The sequence below is a fragment of the Lycium ferocissimum genome, chromosome 8, assembly GCF_029784015.1.
Source record: "Lycium ferocissimum isolate CSIRO_LF1 chromosome 8, AGI_CSIRO_Lferr_CH_V1, whole genome shotgun sequence".
Lineage (NCBI taxonomy): Eukaryota > Viridiplantae > Streptophyta > Magnoliopsida > Solanales > Solanaceae > Lycium > Lycium ferocissimum.
This window is the reverse complement of record NC_081349.1, coordinates 32910085-32932056: the sequence shown is the minus strand read 5'-3', so window position 1 is coordinate 32932056 and position 21972 is coordinate 32910085. Positions and strand designations below refer to the sequence as shown.

The 21972-nt window shown below is 33.2% G+C and overlaps 4 protein-coding genes across 4 annotated transcripts in view; 2 read left to right on the top strand and 2 right to left on the bottom strand.

Annotated features, from left to right (window-relative positions):
• The window catches only part of LOC132068115 (ferredoxin, root R-B2-like), a 62658-nt gene extending 52257 nt beyond the window's left edge, over positions 1-10401 (bottom strand). Inside the window, exon 1 of the mRNA XM_059461597.1 lies at positions 10392-10401. The gene's annotated coding sequence lies outside the window, so the exon portion shown is untranslated. The remainder of the gene's footprint in view (positions 1-10391) is intronic.
• On the bottom strand, positions 1764-6284 carry LOC132068114 (uncharacterized). Its single transcript, XM_059461595.1, has 4 exons — positions 5899-6284; positions 4065-4276; positions 3240-3501; positions 1764-2262 (listed from the first exon to the last, which is right to left on the bottom strand). The coding sequence occupies exons 1-4, from the start codon at positions 6145-6147 to the stop codon at positions 1984-1986; spliced, it is 1002 nt and encodes a 333-aa protein (XP_059317578.1). The 5' UTR covers positions 6148-6284; the 3' UTR covers positions 1764-1983.
• A 3677-nt stretch (positions 10402-14078) lies between the features above and the next one.
• Positions 14079-16707, top strand: LOC132068112 (copper transport protein ATX1). The gene is made up of 3 exons (XM_059461591.1): positions 14079-14235; positions 15731-15806; positions 16366-16707. The coding sequence occupies exons 1-3, from the start codon at positions 14227-14229 to the stop codon at positions 16524-16526; spliced, it is 246 nt and encodes an 81-aa protein (XP_059317574.1). The 5' UTR covers positions 14079-14226; the 3' UTR covers positions 16527-16707.
• Positions 16708-18843: 2136 nt separating this feature from the next.
• LOC132068109 (peroxidase 5-like) lies at positions 18844-21045 on the top strand. Its single transcript, XM_059461589.1, has 2 exons — positions 18844-19672; positions 20067-21045. The coding sequence occupies exons 1-2, from the start codon at positions 19433-19435 to the stop codon at positions 20829-20831; spliced, it is 1005 nt and encodes a 334-aa protein (XP_059317572.1). The 5' UTR covers positions 18844-19432; the 3' UTR covers positions 20832-21045.
• The last annotated feature ends 927 nt before the right edge of the window (positions 21046-21972 follow it).

The window sequence follows — 21972 nt, the reverse complement described above, 5'->3', positions numbered from 1 at the left end:
TTTTTTTTTTTGGTTGATATCAATCCGAATTTCAGTCCAAAATTTGTGGGTTTTCTTAATTTGGTGATTTGAATGAGAAGTAGAAACAAAATTGGAAGAAGATGATCTGTTGGACATTATTGTTGCTTCGGTGGTGGGAAAGGTTGGCGGTAGCGGCGGTGGTGGTTATGGTGGAAATATGATTAATCAAGAAATTTTTTAATAAAGATGAAATTTTTCAGTTGGTTTGATTTAAGGAGGCGGTGGTTATGGTGGTGGTGTGGTGGCGGCGGCGGTGGTGGTAGGGTGGTGGCGGCGGCGGTGTGGAGGTGGGGAGTTTAGGAGGAGGAGAACGGCGGCTATGGGTCCATCTTTTTTTTTTTTTTTAATTATTGTTTAATAAAATAGTAAAATAGGGAAAGAATGAAGAAGAAAGAAAAAAATTAAATAAATAATAATAATTAAAAAAATATTTAATGATGTGGACGAATCACCAGGCGAGTGGTGAACAACACCTAGATCTCAACTGGTCCACGGGGGTATTTAATTAACTTGAAAGTTATTAAGGGGGGTAAATAAATACAACTTAAGTTAAGTTGCTAAATTAAGTTTTCGTGCCAAATTTAGGGGTTAAATGATGTCTTTTCTCTTTCTTTTATATATTTAAAAAACATTATCACGTGTATGTCAATTTCACCTTGACATCATCTTTTCAATTATTGTACTTCTTATCATCTTGTGATGTGAAACGTTGGATAGTATGGAGTGAATACGTTAGAAAAAACTCTAAATTATAATCATTTTGTTACTTAAATTATTGGATGTTTTTGTTATCCCTGGACTATAACTTTATCCCTGGACTATAACTTTCTTCAAATTAAAAACCCCCAATTGGATATGTGACAAAATTCTTGGCGTAACTTATTGAGAGACGCATGAAAGATGACAAAAGTCTTAAAAATGAGTCCACTTGTCACAATGAATTTATGATAGTTAAGGAGGGTTCTGTGAGCACTCAATAGTACGATCATTATTTAAGAAAAGTTTTAACCTATTCACTCAAAGAAAATATCATATGTATTGCCACTTGGAACTCGAGGAGGAGCTTTTGGAGCGTGATGTTCATATAGGCTGTAGCATGTTATATTCCTCTAGGGGTATTTTAATATGAGTTCATGGTAATTTAGGAGATTCTGTAAGCACCCAATAATTTAGGTATGAAACTCGTAAAATAATGATAAGCTAGAAAGTTTTAACCTATTCACTCTAAATTATTGGTTGAGTTAGGATAGAGTGTTAATCTTTTAGTACAATGTTCGTGTAACAACCAATAGGTGATTGAGATTTTTACAAAAGTTTTTTCGAATATGCTAATGAGATGAGATTCCTAGTGCCAAATAAAAATTATAAGAAATTTATCTCCCTCTGCTTCTTTGTCAGATTTGCTGGAAATTGATTGCCAGAGCTAATAGTGCAGCTCCTGTTAAATTGACTAAAACTTATGAGCAGTATGTGAAAATGTCCGGAACTCCTGCCTCACTTGTCTTGAACTTTTGTTCACATTTAACAAATTCTTTAAAAAATCACTTCCGCCTAAATATTCACTGGGCAAAACTTTTGTTGCCTATTGGTCATAAGTTATGGACATAAATTAGTTTGCGTATGAGGCGGGAGTTTAGGACATTTCAATAAGTCAGAAACAATGAATCTACTTAACTGGCCCCTCATAAACAAAAATTGCATGTGTTTGCTTGATTATTCACAAGTTATGACTGACGAGCAAAACTTGAAACAAAAGGAGTATATATATCATTATTCAAGCTGAACACCACATAAAGATAACTCCACTTCTCATGCTCAGCATGAGCATTTAGGCAATCTTAGCTAGACTACTCAGAGGCTTACTTTATTTTGAACATTCCAATCTTTTTGCCTTTAAGCATCCAAGTTGAAAACTAAGGCTTTGAAAGACCATACAATTACTTCCACTTTTGTAAAAATCAGTTAAATTTTTCCAGATAAAAGGGTCTTCCATATAGCATCTTTTATACTATCATCACCATAAGGAAACATATGTCCAGCATCTGGTAGCTCATGATACTTTATCCATGGAAGTTTTTGCGCGATGAAGCGTTGGAGTTTAACAGAGACAATGCCATCTTCAACACCATGCCACAAATGTACAGAGCCTTCATTGTTAGGAAAAGGATTCTTCAAATCCATAGGATCGAATTTGACTTTACCAAAACCAGTTGCAATCAGGTCTCGATGGAGTGACTCAAACTCCCTTGTTGTATAACATATGCCTGCATTTAAATATTGTCATGAGCAAATGAAAACAACATCAAATTAAGATACCTAAGGAATAGACCATAGCCAGAAATTTTTGCCAGTTTTCCCTTTTTGGGACCACTATTTAGTAAATGACCCTCTTTATTTCTCTCGTAACTTATGGACCTTAACGCGGTCAAAAGATCCCTGTTGAGTGAACATGAAATCTTATGCAAAAACATTAGACCTCCTAAAATTTTGTAAGTAAATCAAACATTAGATGACACCCGAATGTTTTGTCTATAACATTGAGAAATATACGAGCAAACACCAGATCCTAGTCTAACGTTGTCTGAGAGGGTAATGTTCTAAGGGCTACTTTTGCAAAATTTTAAAAATACGACAAAATCTATATTGGGGCTTAAAAAGGGAACATTTGGGTAATCAGCCAACCATGGCAGGTTGCCCAAAGCTAGAAGCAAGATGGGAAATTTCAAACCCGATATCCTCCAATCCAAATGGCAGAGAAGTTTCCATATTTATACCTCTTCTAGTTCTCTTGTTGGAAGGGCGACCATACGTTAAACTACCAAGAAACTAGGATAAACTAATATGATCATGTCAAGTTGAGCATTTACAAACCTATCCCTATCATTGGGGCGCCTTTAAAACCCTCGACGAGGGAGGCCCTACATCGCCTCCTCCCCCTCCAAGCCCTGTAATTTCCTCTTAAGACTTTGGGAACAACAAAAAACTCTATAAGATAGGGCTTTGTTCACCTTTGAACACGAACACGATCCTGTTCTCAGCGGAAACCCGCCTTACAGATTGAATGGCAATAAGATTGAATGGCAATAAGATAAGTCAGAGTAGAATATTCAAAGCTTTTGAGTAAAATGCTTGCTTTTGCATAGGGACAATTGGTTCAAAGGTATAAAACTATTCATCAAAGTTCATAAACGAAAATATTAATAGGTATGATTATGCACCTCTTGAAGTTGCATCTCATCAAGTGAGGATGCAATTTGGAGATCTTGTTGAGACAATTTGTGTTCCCCAGTTATAACACTAAATCCAGGAAACCATTGTTGAGTATTCCACCAGTACACAAGCCATGGAGCATAATGTATAACTCGATAAGCCCATTGGTCTCTAAGTAACTGCTCATCAAAGGCTTGTTTAGTCAAGTTTGCTGGAAATCCAGGCCACCAGAAATTTACTACTGGAGCCAATAGTGCAGCTCCTGCTAAGCTAACAACCAATAAAGGGGGAAAGAAAAGACCTCAGAGATGTGAAATTATATAAACTAGGTAAAAGAATCGAATTTGTCCGCATACTATCTGAAATTGAGCGACTTATCCTTGGTGAAACTTTTGGTATAATATTATCCCCCCGTTAGGAAAAAGTCGCAATTCGGCCTTTACCCCTAACACAATTTGCACCTTTTCTTGAAGAAGTTGGACATGTGAGTCCACCTATGTTGCTCGGACTCTTCAACATGTCGATGGATGAGTGTCAGATCATCCAAAAGTAATGCAATGTTTGAGGATCCGACACAAAATGCGGCGACATTTGGAGAGTCTGAGTAGCATAGATGTCCATGCATTTTATGCTGGAAGCCTGCTAATGGTAAAAGCAAACATAAAATGATTTGCTAACGACAAGGTATGTGTTGATCAAAAGTGTAATAAAATGCAAAATTTAGCTATTTCGATAGACACGGGCAAATTTAGACCTTTTCCCATTATAATAGTGAAGAACATAAGAAAGAAATATAGAAAAGTAGGACATCTTAGGAGTAGATTTGATCTTACCGTTCAGGTATGTACTTAAGGCAACCCCAAACAAGCTGACCACCCAAGGATAATCCCATAACATAGAATTTAGTTCCAAGTTCCAATTGGTCAGCAAGCTCTGCTACATCAAGAGCTAAACTTTTAAAAGTTCTCTTTGGATGAGGATCACTTTTTCCATACCCTGGTCTATCAAAAGACACCACATATACCCCTAATTCTTCAACTGCTTTCTGTGACAAACAGCAAGTTCTTTCAGATGTCAATTTAAAGCCTCAAAAATGTAATATTCTCCTTACCTATTTTATATGGCACTATTTTCTTTATAGAGTCTATTTGACTAAACTTTTGAGAAGTCATAAGAGCTTACTTTTTTAAACAAAAATGCTTATTGAGGTTTTTAGCCAAACTTTTAGAAAAAACATAAGTGTTTTTGAATAGTGCGTAGCAGAAGCTGAGAAAAGTAACTTTCCCTCGAAACACTTTTGGAACCTTGGCCAAGCATAAATTGATGCTCTAATATTAGCAAAAATGTTATTCAAACACAAATTCTTTTGCTCTCTAAAAGTATTTTTTTTCAAAAAACACTTTCAAAATAAACAAATTTTGGAAGCTTATGCCAAACCGGCTATATTCTATTTTATACAACTCTCTTTTCTTTTTAACTTGTTCCAATTTCATCTATATTTGGAAAACCTTTAACTTTACCCATTTTATTTTACCTTTAATGATATTCTCTTGCAACCATAGAAATTTCATGACATATCTAAGACCACGAATTCTAAAGGTACATTTGGTATGTGCTATTTCTTAAACTTCAAACCAATCAAAAGGCGTCATATAAAATGAAGGGTAAATTACGTATATATACATATTAAGGAGAAATATTTACGAAACGTGACGATAGTTTTCTATTTGCAAAACATAACATTACAAATCCTATAACAAACATACTTTAAAAAATAAAATAAAAAAAATTTATTTTTTTGGCTCAAAAATGTATGAAAGTTGTATGAAATGTGTATATCTCGCTCAAGGCTTAAAAAGTTCGCTCAAAATTTAGTGTATGAAAACTGTATGAAATGTGTATATCTCGCTCAAGGCTTAAAAAATCACCTCAAAATTGTATGTATGAAAACTGTATGAAATTTGTATCTCGCTCAAGGTTTAGAATTTCGCTCACATTTTCGTGTATAAAGTTCATGTTAGATTTCTCTAAAAGTAATACAACTACAACAACATTGTATACAACTTTGATACAACGTTCAAGACTTAAAATAATCGCTTAAACTTTTGTGTATGAAATGTGTATATCTTGCTCAAGGCTTAAAAAATTCGCTCAAATTTTGTGTATGAAAAACGTATGAAATGTGTATATCTCGATCAAGGCTTAAACATTACGCTCAAAATTTTATATATGAGAATGGTATGAAATGTGTATATCTCGCTCAAGACTTAGAATTTCATTCACATTTTGTGTATGAAAAACTATATTAAAAAATTCTCTTACACATACACATTTCATACATTTTTCATACTGCTTTCATACACAAAAATTTGAGGTAATTTTTTAAGCCTTTGAGCAAAAAAAAAAAAAAAAATATATATATATATATAATTGTTTTTTTTTTTAATTTTAAAAAAATTATTTTCTGAAAATAAAATTAAAAAAACGAAAAATATATGAAAATCCGTCATGTTTCGTAAAATATCGTTATGTTTTGTAAATAAGGAAAACTATCGTCACGTTTCGTAAATATTTCTCCTTAACATGTATATATACGTAGTTTTCCTAAAATGAAACGAAGGGAGTAGATAAGAGAAATCCTATAAGACTGAATAAATTTTTACGTACCGAAGTTATAAGGGCAGCATCGAATTTGCTTGTACGAAAGCTATGAATATATACAACTTTATAGTTGGCCAATTTTTTGGGCACCCCATACTCTTTGTACACCAAATTTCTTCCATCCTTAAGTTTGATTCTTGAGGTGAGGGATGGATCACCTGAAAAGCTACAAATTTTGGGAGGAGGGGGGAAAATAGCTTGAAAAACTAAGGCTAAAAGCACCAGAAATGAGGCCACAGCAGCTTTCTTGATCATTGTTGAAGACAACAAGTAAGTAATTAGAGTTAGTATTGGATATGATTGTAGTGATCAATTGCTCTAATTGGGTAGTAAGATTTGATTATGAATCTACATTTTATACTACTCTTTCCCATCATATTTAATTGTTTATTCTACTCCCACCATCCCCATTTATGTGACACCGTTTGACTAGGCACAAAGTTTAAGAAAGAAAGGAAGAATTTTGAAATTTGTACAAACCTTAGACATTTGTGTGGTTATAAATCATTTCATTGAGGGTAAAAGGGAAACATTAAAGTTAAGGTGTTTCTAGCTATAGAAATGTGACATTCTTTTTGGGACACGCTAAAATGAAAAGTGTGTCACATAAATTGGGACGGAGCGACTAATTATTTTAGAGACTCAAAATACCAATATTTCTGTCCACCAGAGGTCAGCTCAATTGACATAGGTAGAGGAACTTGCGTTTTAAAAAATAGGTCCGAGCCCTGTGAGAACCGAACTAACTTTGGTATTGAAGTGGAGAAGGGTAGAGGGGCACGCCCATCATCCCTGAGTTGTGAAGGCTGCAATTGGCCCAAAGGGTCGGCTTCAGATGGATTTTTCGATTAAAACAAAAACAACAACATACCCAATATAGTCCCACAAGTGAAGAAGAATTTCTTTATTATTAAAAAAACCAATATTTCTAACCATAGGGACATGATGCGGTGGAGAAGGGTAGAGGACAGAGCCCATCATCACCGAGTTTTGAAGGTTGCGGTTGGCCCAAAGGGTCGGCTTCAGATGAATTTCTTGGTCATAAAAAAATACCAATTATATTTCTAATAGTAGGGACAATGATGCGGTGAAGAACTATGAGGTTTAGATTTACATTATATTAGGTGATTTCATCCCATATGTCTGAGCCTCGTTGGGTAGAGTTACCCGATATTTGTAATGGTGGAAGGCAATCGATACTCGATTAAATAGTCGAGGTGCGCGCAAGCTGACCGCGAACACCGTCATCATAAAAAAATACCACCTTTCAAGTCCAAATTATTCCAAGAAAAAACAAGAATATTTAAGTGATGATCAAGACTTTTGACCTACTTATTGAAGGAAATCAACCAAAAAAAAGGGGGGAAAAACAAATGGGATAAAGTTATAAGTTCCTACTCATACATAAATAGCACTCATAGTGGATTATTATGCACACCACAAACGAAGGAAAGATAACTAACAGTTGTGGTGATGCAGATGGCAAACAAGAAAATATATTCTATCAATTGGGGCTAGTGTTTTTTTCTGATCCTCTTTTATTTAAATCAGTATTTGTTATTCATACTTCCTCAACTGTTCAATCTTTCATAAAATATAATGATAATTGTCCTTATTAAAAAAATGATAATTGCAGAAATAATAACTTGCAGCAGGATGTATAGGCGGGAATTGCTTGATAACCGAGAAATCCGCGAGGGCCTGTTGGCGCACGGTTCAAAATTTGGTGAATTATGAGTTTGCCCATCTACTTTTCTTCACTTAAATAATAATACTGTTGTTCATCGAGGATCTTAATGCACGCCTAACCCACACATCAAGAGTTGCGCTCTTATCACTGAAACAAATACATCATTATAATTGTACTCCATGAATTTTCAATTATTGGAATGTCTTTATAGTAGCCTCATTAAAATAGTACTATTAAGTACTTCTCGTTCTACATAAGACACCGGGAAACAACTCAAAAAGTTCTTGATAAATTATCGACAAAGCTCTTTCAATAGATGCAGTGGCAACTGCTAGAAGTAAAGCAAGTTTTGCTAAGCCAATACACAAGAGAAAAATTTAGGGGAAAGAACACCAATGCCCACTACACACAAAATAATTACCCTTTCATGCCCCCCTTACTTTCGTACACCAAAAGTATTTACCCTTTATACCCATTGTAGCTTTTGTAGGTAATTGTCTCTTTTTTCTTTTTTTTCTTTTTCTACTTCTTATCTTCTATTCTTGTTTTTTTTTTCTTCCTCTCCTTTTTTATTCATTTATTTTTATCCCAAACCATACTATTTTTTATTTTCTTTTTCACCATAATCTGATTACATATTTAATTCTAGCTCCTTTCTTTTCATTTCTTTTTTCTATTTTTTTTATTTCTTTATTTCTTGTTCCTTTTTTTTATTTCATTTATTTATTTATTTTCTTTTTTATCTCCATAATCTACTTCATTCACTTTTTTTGCTATTTTATTTATTCTTTTTTTAAATTTCTACTATTTTTCATTTACTTTTTTCTCCTTTTCTTTCGTTTTTTCGTTATTTTCTGTTTTTTTTTCATAACCTAATTCTACAAACCTTTTACCTCCTTTTTTTTTTTTTTTAGTAAATCAATAAAAAGGATAACTGATATATTATCTTTTTAGTTTATTTTATTTTTTCTATATCTCAAAAAATAATTTATTCTAGCATATAGTATATCAAATCGATGTGATTGAAGTATCTTTTGTGATACCCATATGGTATATATGGGTATCAAACAGGACTGACGGTTCATTCCTTCCAAAAAATCACTCGGTCCTCTATGATACCATGTTATATATCATATATTGATAGGGCTTCATAGATGGCATATTCATTACAAATATTACTCATTCCTCTATGATACCCACATATTATATATCATATATTGGTAGGGTATCATGGAGGACTAGTTCATTTCTTCATGAAAAATACTCCTCAATCCTTTATGATACCCACATGGTATATATCATATACTATATATATACTGACAATGTATCATAAAGGTTAATTCCTTCAAGAAAAACACAACTCAATCCTATGTGATACCCACATGGTATATATCATATATTATATAATGATAAGGTATCATAGAAGACTGGTTAATTCCTTCAAGAAAAACACAACTCAATCCTCTATGATACCCACATGGTATATATCATATACTGATAGTGTATCATGGATAACCGAACCACATGATATATTATATACTCGCAAGATATCATAGAGGACTGATTCATTCCTCTATGATACTGATCCATTCCTCTATGATACCAACATGGTATATATCATATACTGACATGGTTTCATAGAAGATTGATTCAATCCTTCAAAAAGAAATACTACTAAGTCCTCTATGATACCTACATGGTGTATCATATACTGGCAGTATCATAGAGGACTGGCAATTCATTCCTTCCAAAGAAACACCCAGTCCTCTATGATACCATCCTGATATATAATATTACTCAGTCCTCTATAATGCTCACGTGTTATATATCATATACTGGTAGAGTATCATAGAGGACCAGTTCATTTCTTCAAAAAAACACTCCTCGATCCTCTATGATACCCACGTGGTATATATCATATACTATATACTGATAAGGTATCATAAAGGACGGGTTAATTCCTGCAAGAAAAACACAACTCAATCCTCTGATACCCACATGGTATATGTCATATACTATATATTGACAAGGTATCATAGAGGACTGGTAAATTCCTTCAAGAAAAACACAACTCAATCCTCTATGATACCCACATGGTATATATTATATACTGACAGAGTATCATGGATGAACGACCAACATGATATATCATATACTCGCAAGATATCATAAAGGACTGATTCATTCCTTAAAACAAAAAGAGCTCAATCATCTATGATGCCCACATTGTATATATCATATACTGACAGGGTATCATAAAGATTGATTCATTCCTTAAAAATAAAAAAACACTTCTCAATCCTTTATGACACTCACATGATATATATCATATATTGACAGAGTATCATAGAAGATTGGTTCATTCCTTCAAGAAAGAGCCCAATCCTCTATGATGCCAACCTAATATATATCTTATACTGACAAAGTATCATAGTGGATTGGTTCATCCCTTCAAAAAAGGGATCAGCTCTTTATGATACCAACCTGGTATCTATCATATACTGACATAATATCATAGAGGACTGATTCATTTTGATATTTTAACTTTCAGATTATTTTTAGCAAGTTTTACTTGTGAAAAAAGTCAAAAAAATAGAGTTATATTTTAGATATAGTTTTATTTGCATTATCAAAATAAGAAAAATTAGTGTTGTGGTCTAATTAATAAGTTTTTATTTTTATTAGTCTCTAAATAATTAGCTTTTCACTCAGTATGTTGTTGTTGCTGTATAAATAATTAGCTAATATTTTTACTGTATTTATTGTTAACATTGAAAAGAAAACAAAAGGACAAAAAAAAAAAAAAAAGGAAAAAGAACATATAAAGACTATTTGGACAATTTATCCCCGTTTCAAGTGAAGACAAATTCGTAGGCAATGTAATTAGCTAAATACATACAATAAATGAAGGAAAAGTACAAGTGCACTACGTGTCAGTGAAGGAAAAGGCCTACTTTAGCATTTCCTTCGGTTGGGTAGGCGATGTAATTAGTTTTACTAGGGGCTAATGCGGGTAATTATTTTGATATCAATGGGTATTCAATGTTGTTTTTCCAAAAATTTAAACTTTTATTTGTCTGAACTAATCTTTCTGAAAGGTTGCAAAGCCCATTTAGATTAGAGAAATCAAGGTGTAATAATCTTTCTAAAATAGATAAATAACTCTCTCTCCCGGTTGTGTATTTTTATTCAATTTTTCTGATTTTTGTTAAAATCTGCAGTTTTTTAAAGCTATATAGGGATATGGGTATGAATAGCTAAATCAAACTATTTTTTTTTTTAACAGCTAATATCCGTATATTAGTATGAATCAAATTTAACAGCTAAAAGAGAGTTAAATCAAATTAGTACTTATTTCATAATTATATACAGTATGTAGGTATAAATAGTTAAACTAATAACTTTTGGAGCTAAATCATTATATGGATATGAATTTAAATGAATGTTCATAAATTGGCCGTTCCTTCTAAGCTGATCCTTTTAACCCAATTTCAACCTAAAAAACAGAACGAACTCAATCACAATTCACAAAATGGATCTTTCCAGCTAGTAATTGGAAAAAGCCCAAATGCCATTAGAAATTGGTCATTTGCACTTTTATAATATTTTGTCCTGGTCTTTAATTATTGGCCTTCAAACGGGCTGCTCTTTAATTTTTATCCTTCAAAATCGAACTTACACCTATAGGACATACGTTACGCATCATAATATGCACAAGTTATGGCAGCGCCCTTGAACAATGTTATGCCCATCTATACATAAGTTCGATTTTGAAGGACAAAAATTAAAGACCTGTCCATTTGAAGGCCAAAATTAAAGCCAGTCCATTTGAAGAACAAACCATACAATTACTTCATTAGAAATATAGACGGCCCAGATAGGTCACCATCTAAGCGAAGATCTAGTTAGATAATTCAGATAGGAAAAGGGAACAACTAATAGTTGGGAATTTGGGGTGTGAAACTCGCAAAAAAATGATAGTTCATGTGACTTTTTTGGACAATTTTTTCCTTTTCCTGCAGTATTGAATATTCGCATTTAGGTCTGACTAAATTTAAATTCGTATCGAAAAATTTCACATTAAACGTAAAGTATTCTCCAACAAAGAAACTTCATACCTAGAGCTTCAAATCGAAATGTCTATTTAAGGATAAACAATAGGCTTCATATATTGTAATACAGTATTAGTAGTACTCCAAATAACTTACAAAATACTTGTAAAATTGTGCAATACAAATATCAATTTAAGATAAATAAAATTTTGAAATTTGACAACGCCAAATCCAATTTATTACGCGAGAACTTTTAACAATAAGTTAACATCACTTGTACAAATTCTTGCGCACACCATTGCCTCCATTGATGTTTGATGAGAAGATAAACTTATCACAATATAGCGGCGTAGATATCCCTAATGAAGCGGGTTCAATTGAATCTTTTTCGTCAAAAAATTATTCTTCTTAAATAGGATAATATACAAAATTTCGTATATATCAATTATTGATCCTCCTTGACATCATTCACATACATTTTTTAAAATTATTTTTAAAAGATTCCAGCCCATGTGAAATAATGAAATTTATGGTCTAAAGAAAAAAAAATGCTGCTTTCATGTCCTTAAAAAATGGAGAATCAGAATATTATTTTATTTATTATTTAAGTATTGGTTCACGACCTTGTACTGCATGAAGTATGTACTGCATTACAAAGTGCATGTACTACCACAGAAATATTGTTTAGCTCTAAAATCTGACAAAGAAATGTAGTTGAGGAAAATGAAAGTTAGGTCCAACCAATACTCCATATAACTCATACAAGAATCTTCTCATTTATGACCGAGTTATCTTTGTCCACTTTTATTTATATACTATTAAGACTGTTGGATAATATTTTCATTCTATCTAATTTTTCCGTTTTACTTACAAATGATTTGATATTTTAGGGGATGATTTGCTTCCGGTAGGATGATGTAGGTGCCATCATGGCTCGTAATTTTATACCATTTAGTGTTAAGTTTCGCATTGGACTCCGGATTAATTTAAATTTGTACCGTATAAGATATTTTAAAGAGGAAAACCGTTTTCTATCAAAATCATTTTCCTACCCAAAATTCAAATTTGATGAGATCTTTAATTAAAAGTTCAGAAATCTATGTATCTCAGCATAATTTCATCAATGATATCCAAAAAAATTCTTACTTTAAATAATTTCATTAATTACTTTTACTGTTAAATCACAAAGTAGAGAGAGGGAGCAAGTTTATAAGACCTTGATCGTATAAAATTAGTGTTAAATTTTCGTATTAGACTCCTGATTAATTAGAATTTGTACCTTATAAATGCTTTCTATCAAAATTATATTCATACTTAAAATTTGAATTCGAGACCTCTAATTGAAAGTGAAGAGATCATAACTATCCCAACATATACAATCATCAATGATATCCAAGAATCTTCTTACTTTAAATAATTTCATTAATTTACTTCTAAATGTCAAAATTAAAATCACAATATAGAGAGAGGGACCAAGTTTATAAGACCTTGCTACTGCTAGTAGATATTTAATCGACAATGAATGAAAACAGTTTGAGATAATGGTCAAAAACACATTCGAATTATCACTTTTTCGTGAATTTCACACCCATGTTCCTTTTTCTACCCATAATCACAATTTATGAAAAATAGTTTTACAAACTAAATCAAATCCCAAATTAACCGCCTTCTTATCATATGAAAGAAAAAGTTAAAAAGAACAATATAAGGAATCTAATCTTCAACAAAAAAAATGTAATCTTCTATTATTATTTTTCTCCTTTTTTCTCGTGTATAAATTAGCATCTCTTTTTCATGAAAAAGACCGTCTTTCTAACTATCACCTTTTTGCGAATTTCAGGTCTAAACTATCAGATGTTCCCTTTTCCTACACGAACTAGCACAATTTATGAAAAATAATTTTACAAACTAAATCAAAATCCCAAATTAACCTCCTTCTTATCATATGAAGAAAAGTTTTAAAAAAGAACAATATAAAGAATCTAATCTTAAAATTAAAAAAAAATGTGATCTTCTATTATTATTTTTCCCTCTTTCTCCCGTATGAATTAGCAGCTTTTTTTTATGAAAAAACTGTCTCTCTGAACTACCATTTTTTCGCAAATTTCACGTCCAAACTATAAGATATTTTTTTGTCTATCTAAACTATCACAATCTATAAAAAAAAAAATAGCTCTACAAATTAACTAAATCAAATTCCAAATTAACCGCCTGCTTATCATACGAAAGAAAAAGCTAAAAAAGAACAATATAAAGAATCTAATCTTAAATACTTTTTTTTTTGTCTATCTAAACTATCACAATCTATAAAAAATAGCTCTACAAATTAACTAAATCAAATTCCAAATTAACCGCCTACTTATCATACTAAAGAAAAAGTTAAAAAGAACAAGGCAAAGAATCTAATCTTCAAAAAAAAAATATATATATATATATAATGTTCTATTAATTATTTTCCCCCTTTTTCTCATGTATAAATTAGCAGCCTTTGACACCTCTCATATTACACACAAATCAAAAGGTCCAATTTTTCTCTCTTTGACTTTCTAATATCACCATTTTTTCTTCAAAAACCTCACAAATTTCTTCATAATGTCTCAGGTACTTTTAATTTTCTTTATTTCAAAATCATAGTTTTGAATCTTTTATATGCACTATGAATTGGTTTTTTTGTTTTGTTTTTTTTCTTTATTTTTTTTTATTTTTAAATCATAATTTTGAATTGATTCTTTGAAGGGGTTGATGGGTTTTGCATGGTTAGTGGAAATTTCGATTTGGGTCATTTTTATTTTAGTTGAATATTAAAGGGTTTTGAATGAAATTGTTGTTTATAATGGGGAAAAAAAAATTCCCAATTTGTTTGAGATTAAGGCATAGTTGATTGATTGATTGAATTGGAAGAAATGAAACTAAAGTTCAATATTAAAATCTTGATTTTGATGGTAATTTAAGGCAATAGTTTTAAAGTAATTTGGTGAAGAGTTTGATAAGATTTGGTTGTTTAGTAGGAATTTTGATATGGGTAATTCTTGTTTCAGCTTAAAAGAGATTTTCTTGGAATAATTTTTTGTTTTAATGGGAAAAATTGTAGCTTTACATGATTTTGAGCTATAACTGTTTGATGATGGATGAATTTGTATGTTTACAAACGTGCGTGGTCTAAGCTAGGACAGCAGATCCATGAGCAAGAGCTTTGATAGCTAAATTCAAAATTCATTAACTAGTTTGATTATTTTCCTTATGGATTAGAGTTTTGCCCCCTTTGGTTAGGTTTGATCCGTTACCTTCTGTTTTGTTCAAGCCTGATATTGATTTCAGATTAGATATCTAGATTCTAGGTTCATTTTTTCAGTGCTGAAGCTTCAGTCTGTCAATTTTTTTTCTTGATTTTTTCCAGTTAAAGAGTTGATCCAAGTCATCCCTTGAGTGGCTAAACATCATTATTGATCTAGAATAGAAAGAGAAATTCCCTGTTTCAAATACGTGTCAGAGGGAGCTCTTTTTTCTTTTTCTGTATTACCGTGGTGTCCGGTCCAGCTTTCATGCACCTAGGCTAATTTCAAGGGGTACCTGATACCTCCCACCAGCACAGGCACCGGGTAACTCATCCCCCAAGGCTTGGACCAATGAGAAGAAAGCACCTAGTGTTTTTTGCCTGGTTCTCCACCTACTTCATGGACCACTAGGTCACACCTTTGGGTGCAGATTCAGAGGGCGCTCTTAGTACTAGAATCATAGCAGAACTGAATCAACTGGTTCAGAAAAGTGCTTTTTTAATAAGTGCTTTTTAGTGAAACGAAATAGCAATTAATTGATCGAATTTGAATGAATGAACTCGTTGTTTTTTGGTGAGAAGAGGGGGAGGAGGAATGGTTGTTGTGAGTCCTTTGAAACCTTAGAATGTAAGTAGCTTAAACTGGCAACTAAATTATGTGCTGCCTAATTGATAATTGTGTAATTTGCTTATGTTTTAAGCTATCATAACTGCTTCCTAATTAATAAGTGTGCTATTTTCTTATGTTTTATGCTATCATAACTCTACATCTCTGCAACTGTCAATCTAACAACAAAATTTTCTATCCCTTTGTGCTGGCAGACTGTTGTTCTCAAGGTTGGCATGTCATGCGAAGGCTGTGTTGGGGCTGTAAAAAGAGTTTTGGGGAAAATGGAAGGTAAACTGTTGTACTCAGAGTCCTACTGCTTTACGACATTTTACTAGCCTCCTGTGTAAGAATGCCACGAGGAAAAAAAAAAAAAAAAGAATTGCACTTATGGAAATTTCTTGTTACAAGTAAAATATATTACTTCTTTAGTTTCATTTTATATGACACTCTTTCCTTTTTAGTCTGACCGAAAAGAATGGAACTTTTCTATATTTAGAAACTCTTCAACTTTGAGTTTTTTTATTTTACCCTTAATGATATACTGTTTGTAGTCATATTAACGTTATGACATGTTTAAGACCACAAGTTGTGATCGGTCTTTCTTTCTTAAATTTTCTGCCCAGTCAAATACCACCATATACAATGAAACAAGGGAATAAGATTTTTTTTTTTTAATTTTTTATGATTCTCTATTAATTGAATACATCATACCATCACTTTTGTTATATGGAGGTGATGGTATCCTTAGGTCCTTGTATCCTTTATATATTCTAGTTTCTACCACTTAACAAATTTGCTCTGGGATTGACTAATGTCGACTCACATCTTCTTCATAAACCATCTTCAGGTGTAGAAACTTTTGACATTGATCTGAAGGAGCAAAAAGTAACTGTGAAGGGCAATGTTCAGCCAGACGCTGTTCTCCAAACTGTTTCAAAGACCGGAAAGCCAACATCTTTCTGGGAAGCAGGTGAATCGGCTCAAACAGAAGCTGTTAGTACAGCTTGATGATGTCTAATGGCCTGGAATTGTATGTTAAGGCTTGAGCTTTATATGACTTTATCAAGAATTCCTCTGTGTAACAGTTCAAATCTAAATTCCAATAAGTTCTTGATCATTTCGGTGTCGTTTTGTTGCGATATAGATGGCGAGTGCATCAGTTATAATAGAAAGGAAAATGTTAGAACTACTTCTTGCAGATGATATTGCCTTGATTTCTGTCTCTGGTTAAACATATGAGTAAACAAAATGAAGGTGCTTGCAAGAGGAATTGAAGGTAGATCTAGCTGATCTGAATCCATGACCATAATATGGGTGTTTGAATCTGTTAATCAGTTTTGAGAAAATGAATTTGTCAGGAATTCAGTGCAAGTTCCTAAATGCTTACTTTGTCTGTTAAAATGCTTTGTTGCCTCTGTTGAGGAAAGTAAATTACTTGCATTATCATACAACTACTGAGCCTCAATTGAAGCAAGTTGGGGGCGGCTAGTTGAATCTTAGTGTTGTCTTGTGAGGATCCATCGCTGGCTGTCAATTTGCCTTTCTTTCTTTGACCCGAGAATCTATCGGAAACAACCTCTCTACCTCCCATAGTAGGGGTAAGTTTTGCGTATACTCTACCCTCCCCAGACCCCACGATGTGAGATTATACTAGATATGTTGTTGCTTGGGACCATGAACAAGCTCCCACATGCAGAGTCAATTCATTCTTAGCATATGATAGCCGGTGAGGATCCATCGCTGGCTATCATATGCTTGCTTTTAATTGATATAATATAATTACCAGATGTACTGGCATAAATTAAGACTGATTGTTGTTGCATCCAAGGGTGTGGCCAAGTTATTAATGAAGTGGATTGATTTTTCTTATTTGTCCAAGCTTTGGTGAATAGATTTAACCGGTACGTGTGTTGGTTAGGTACCCCATAGAATTAGTTAAGATATGCACAAGCTAATCAAACACTATGCTAATAAAACATTGTTTGTTGTTTTGCCATTATCATAGAAATGGAACTGATCAAAGAACAGGCAAGTCCAAGAAAATTTCCAAAATTGGAGTTTTGGTTTAAGCTACTAAACTATTCCAACCCAATTTGAAATTTAATCATTTCTCAAAATGTTCACTTTGATGTGCTCCCAATTATTCATCAGAATATCTTCACATACACTTGAGTTTCTAATATTGTGCCCGTAGAAGAGAGAACTGAAAAGAAGTTTCAATGTCTTGGCAGCACTTTTTCTTCAGGTTATAGTCCATTAATCCATTATTAAAGATCCATATCTATGTAAACACTCATTTCATGGTCAAGGTAATGTATGGTGTATTGCTGTTAATCCATGGAAGTATTACATCCAAGTAAGATTTAAGTGTAAAATGTTGTTATAGGTGCGTAACAATCATCCTATGTAACATAGTTTAACTATAACAACCATAAAATATAAATACCAAATGTTACTGTAGGTAACAATCAATCATTATAACAAACAAACAAAAGGTACGGATAAACGAGACTATTATATAGATGGTTGACTGTATTTTGGTTACCCACTTTCAATAGTTGGCGAAGGAAATGGTCATATAAAAAGAGTTATTGTATTGGAAGGTTAAGCTCTATGCAACAACAATGTAAAAGATCTTATATAATCACGTCACTTATAAGGTAATAACAACTCATTTGTAAGGTAGTTATAGGTAGATCTCCATGTCAAACATTAATTAATAACGTTGTAAAATTAGTAACTAACCCGCAATAGCCGGTTAAATTATAACTGTCTCTGTATATTTGTTATCGGAGAGATTCGTCTTCCTTTTTCTAATAGCAGAGAGCAGGCATGCCCCTTGCTACTTGTTATACAATTGGACTGGAGTTAGTGGTATAAGTTATCAGAGAAGTGATAATGAAAAGTCAGACTTTATAAAACTTATAATAATGAGTTGACATTTAATATCTGGGCTATGAAAAGAGAACATAGTGGCTACCAACAAGTAAAATAAACAAACAAACTCAACTTCAGATTGGACTAATATATCCATTTTCAACACTTAGAGGCTACCAACTACTCAAATAAACAAGCTTACTGAACTTTAAATGGGATTGTTTTATCCACTAAGAAATAGATAAAATTATATATACTAACAATTTAATAAATTTACACCTTATCAATGTACGTTAACATGTAGCAGGTTAGTCGCCTTACCTTCCAGGTCACTAATCCCACTTATCATCGACCCTTACATAGATTTCGACCTGATAGTGTAAATAAAATGTTGTCAATAGAAGTTAAGCTCGAAAGAAATTACCAGGTAGATTGCCGATCATTTGATAGGGCTGAATTTTGGGATGAGTGCACTTGACGATATGAATCATCTGAAAAATAAACGTATTTGTCCTGTAATCTCCTAGTATATGAAAGCGCGAAAAAGTGCTTCAAAGTGTGTAATTCGATTTCCTTCACTTTCATTCCATAGCCAGAAAAATAAATTGTTGAAATCAAAATCATTTAGGTTGAAAAAGATTCAACAACGAAAAGAAAGATCGATTCTCTGTAACACAACTCAACGGGATTCCCCTCTTTGTTTGTTTGATTCGAATAAGAAGAGCCTATTGAGTTATTAAGAATCATAATGAAGAAAAAAAAATGACTGTCAAATTAAAATTTTGCATGGATATAATAATGTGGTAGCTTTGGAACTCTTCAAAAGTCATACACACTTGAGAAAACTTCAACTTTGAAGTTTGTATTACAGGCAATCATGTTCTGTTTTAATAGTGACAAAAGATTCCTCAAGTATACATTTTGGAAGTAGCTACAATGCATATTACAAACTATAAATGCTCCATGGAGTTCATAAATTATTCATCATTTGAACAAAAAGCATAGTAGCTGCTCTTGAGCCAAGAAAAAAGAAAAAGATGGATTCCAAGAGCTTCAATTGTTCTGTGGTCGCGTTTGTTTCCTGCTTGATTTTATCTCTTTCAGTCTCGGCCTTGGCCAAACGACCACCCTCCTGTCCGCTAAAAGTAGGTTACTATTACTACACTTGTCCAAATGCTGAAGCCATTGTGAGAAATGTTGTGTACAAAGCCGTTTCTCGTAACCCAGGCATAGCTGCTGGCCTTATCAGGCTACATTTTCATGACTGCTTCGTGAGGGTATGTTGACGTCTTTTTCTCTAATTTTCTTGTGCTTCTCTTGATAATCTCATTCTTTGCGTTACTTTTTTCTGCATATTTCACAGAGTAACCATTTCATCTGAACTCGTAAGCTATTAGAGAGAAAGCACACTTTTAGTTACTAAATAATGTTAGGTCTCAACATGTCCTCTCACATGTGGGCCTATCTTATTTCATGGAAGAAACACGTGGAAATACTTTTTTGCTTTTTAGGTGACGGTCAGATTTGAACTCAAGACCTGAGCTGTTAACGTGTTGAATTGTGTTACCAACTCATTAAGCTTTTAGATGAGATGGTCACAACAGTTCAAGACGTGCTACTCTTGATAATTTCATTAATGTGATACTTTTGTCTGCATTTTATGTACTTTAGGGATGTGATGCATCTGTGCTATTGGATGGGCCGAATTCAGAAAAGGAAAGCATAGTGAACAAAAACAGTTTACGAGGCTTTGAGGTGATTGATGCAGCTAAAAAGCAGCTCGAGGCTGCATGCCCTGGAACAGTCTCGTGTGCAGACATTCTTGCCTTTGCTGCTCGCGACAGTTCCAACAAAGTCGGGAAAATAAACTATGATGTCCAAGCAGGACGTCGTGATGGGCGTGTTTCTATCAAGGACGAGGCCTTGGCCAATCTTCCCTCTCCGTTTGTCGGTGTCAAGGAACTAGTCAAGAACTTTGCAAGAAAAGGGATGTCAGCTGATGAAATGGTGACCCTCTCTGGTGCACATTCTATTGGTATTGCTCACTGTGCTGTTTTCGCGAGCCGATTATACCCTCAAAACAAGCAACAAAATCTGCCAATTGATCCCGAATACGCAAGGATGTTAAAGTCCATTTGTCCACCAGAAGCACTTACAAATGGAACAGGAGTAGCTAATCCTGCTAATCTTGATGTTCTAACACCAAACAAATTGGATAACAGATACTACATGGATTTGAAGAGTAAGAAGGGACTTTTAGTTTCTGATCAAACATTGATGAGTGATCCTAAAACCGCTAAAATGGTGAACTTTAACGCAAGGTATGGTCGCGTGTGGGGTAAGAAATATGCGGAGGCTATGGTGCATATGGGTACTTTGGACGTCCTCACGGGGCGGAAGGGTGAGATCAGGAAGAACTGCCATTTTGTGAACTAATTTGTGTCATCGTGAATCAGGAAGAACTGCCTTGTTGTTAACTAATTTCTTATTTTTTTTCGCCTTTAGAGTTTTGTAAAGCTCTCGGGTATTATTTCAGCTTTCTTGTTATTGTTATTATGAGTTGTAAACATCCCATTTAAGTGAGGATGTTTTAATCTTTGTTCAATTGTAACAGATGAATCTTCTTAATAAAAGTTATTCTTGATTGGAAGTTTCTCTGTTAAAGAAAGTATTACTATCACTTCTTTTCGTAATTAGCATTACTCCTCGTTAAATTAGTACGAGATTCTGTGAGAACTGTGAATTACCAAAGTCATGCAAACACCAAAGATCCTTCGGGGTGAAATAAATTGCTATTTTCAAAGGCTTTAAAATTGAAGGGAGAGATAAAAGGGAGGTGACTTATTTCACGTATCTTGTATATGCTGATGATACCATGATCCTGTGTGACGCAGATAATGAACAAATTATACATTTGCAGGGAATTTGCTAGCTTTTGAGGCTGTTTCTGGTTTCAAAGAAATAAGATGTTTTGAAAATCAAAAGTGTCATTTAGCTACTGTTAAAAATAGGTGCTTTCAATATCTTTATTTCTATTGTAGGAGTAATTCGATAGAAAGTTTGGGACAGTTCATGGATTTTACAGAAGCTTTAAGATTGTAATTGTTATAGATTTGCTGTAAGTTGTATGCTTCCAGTTTCTTCTTGGTACCTGGTTAATGAAATTTATCACAGCTATGAGTTTAAGGCTCATCATATGAACTCCATATCACCCCGGGAAGGTGCGAACAAGAGCTGGTTTAATCCATACTACATTGATTCAGCATTTGCTTTAACGTACTCGTGTCTTCACAAGTGGCTCTTGGAATTGATGGCCTAAAGACAAAACTTAGTAAGAGGCTTTATTAAACTTATCTAATAAAATTCATATATTAATGAGTCATAGGACTTTACTTTCTGATATGCAGATCAATCAAACTGGAAGTTGAGTTATACAGTAGGAATAGAGTTTGTGGTAGAAGCTATCACATAAAAGACTTGATCAGATGAATAATTCAAGACATTTTACAACTTATAAAATAAGGAGTTGACATTCAATTCCTAGGACATGAAAAGAGAACATAGTGCCTACCAACTA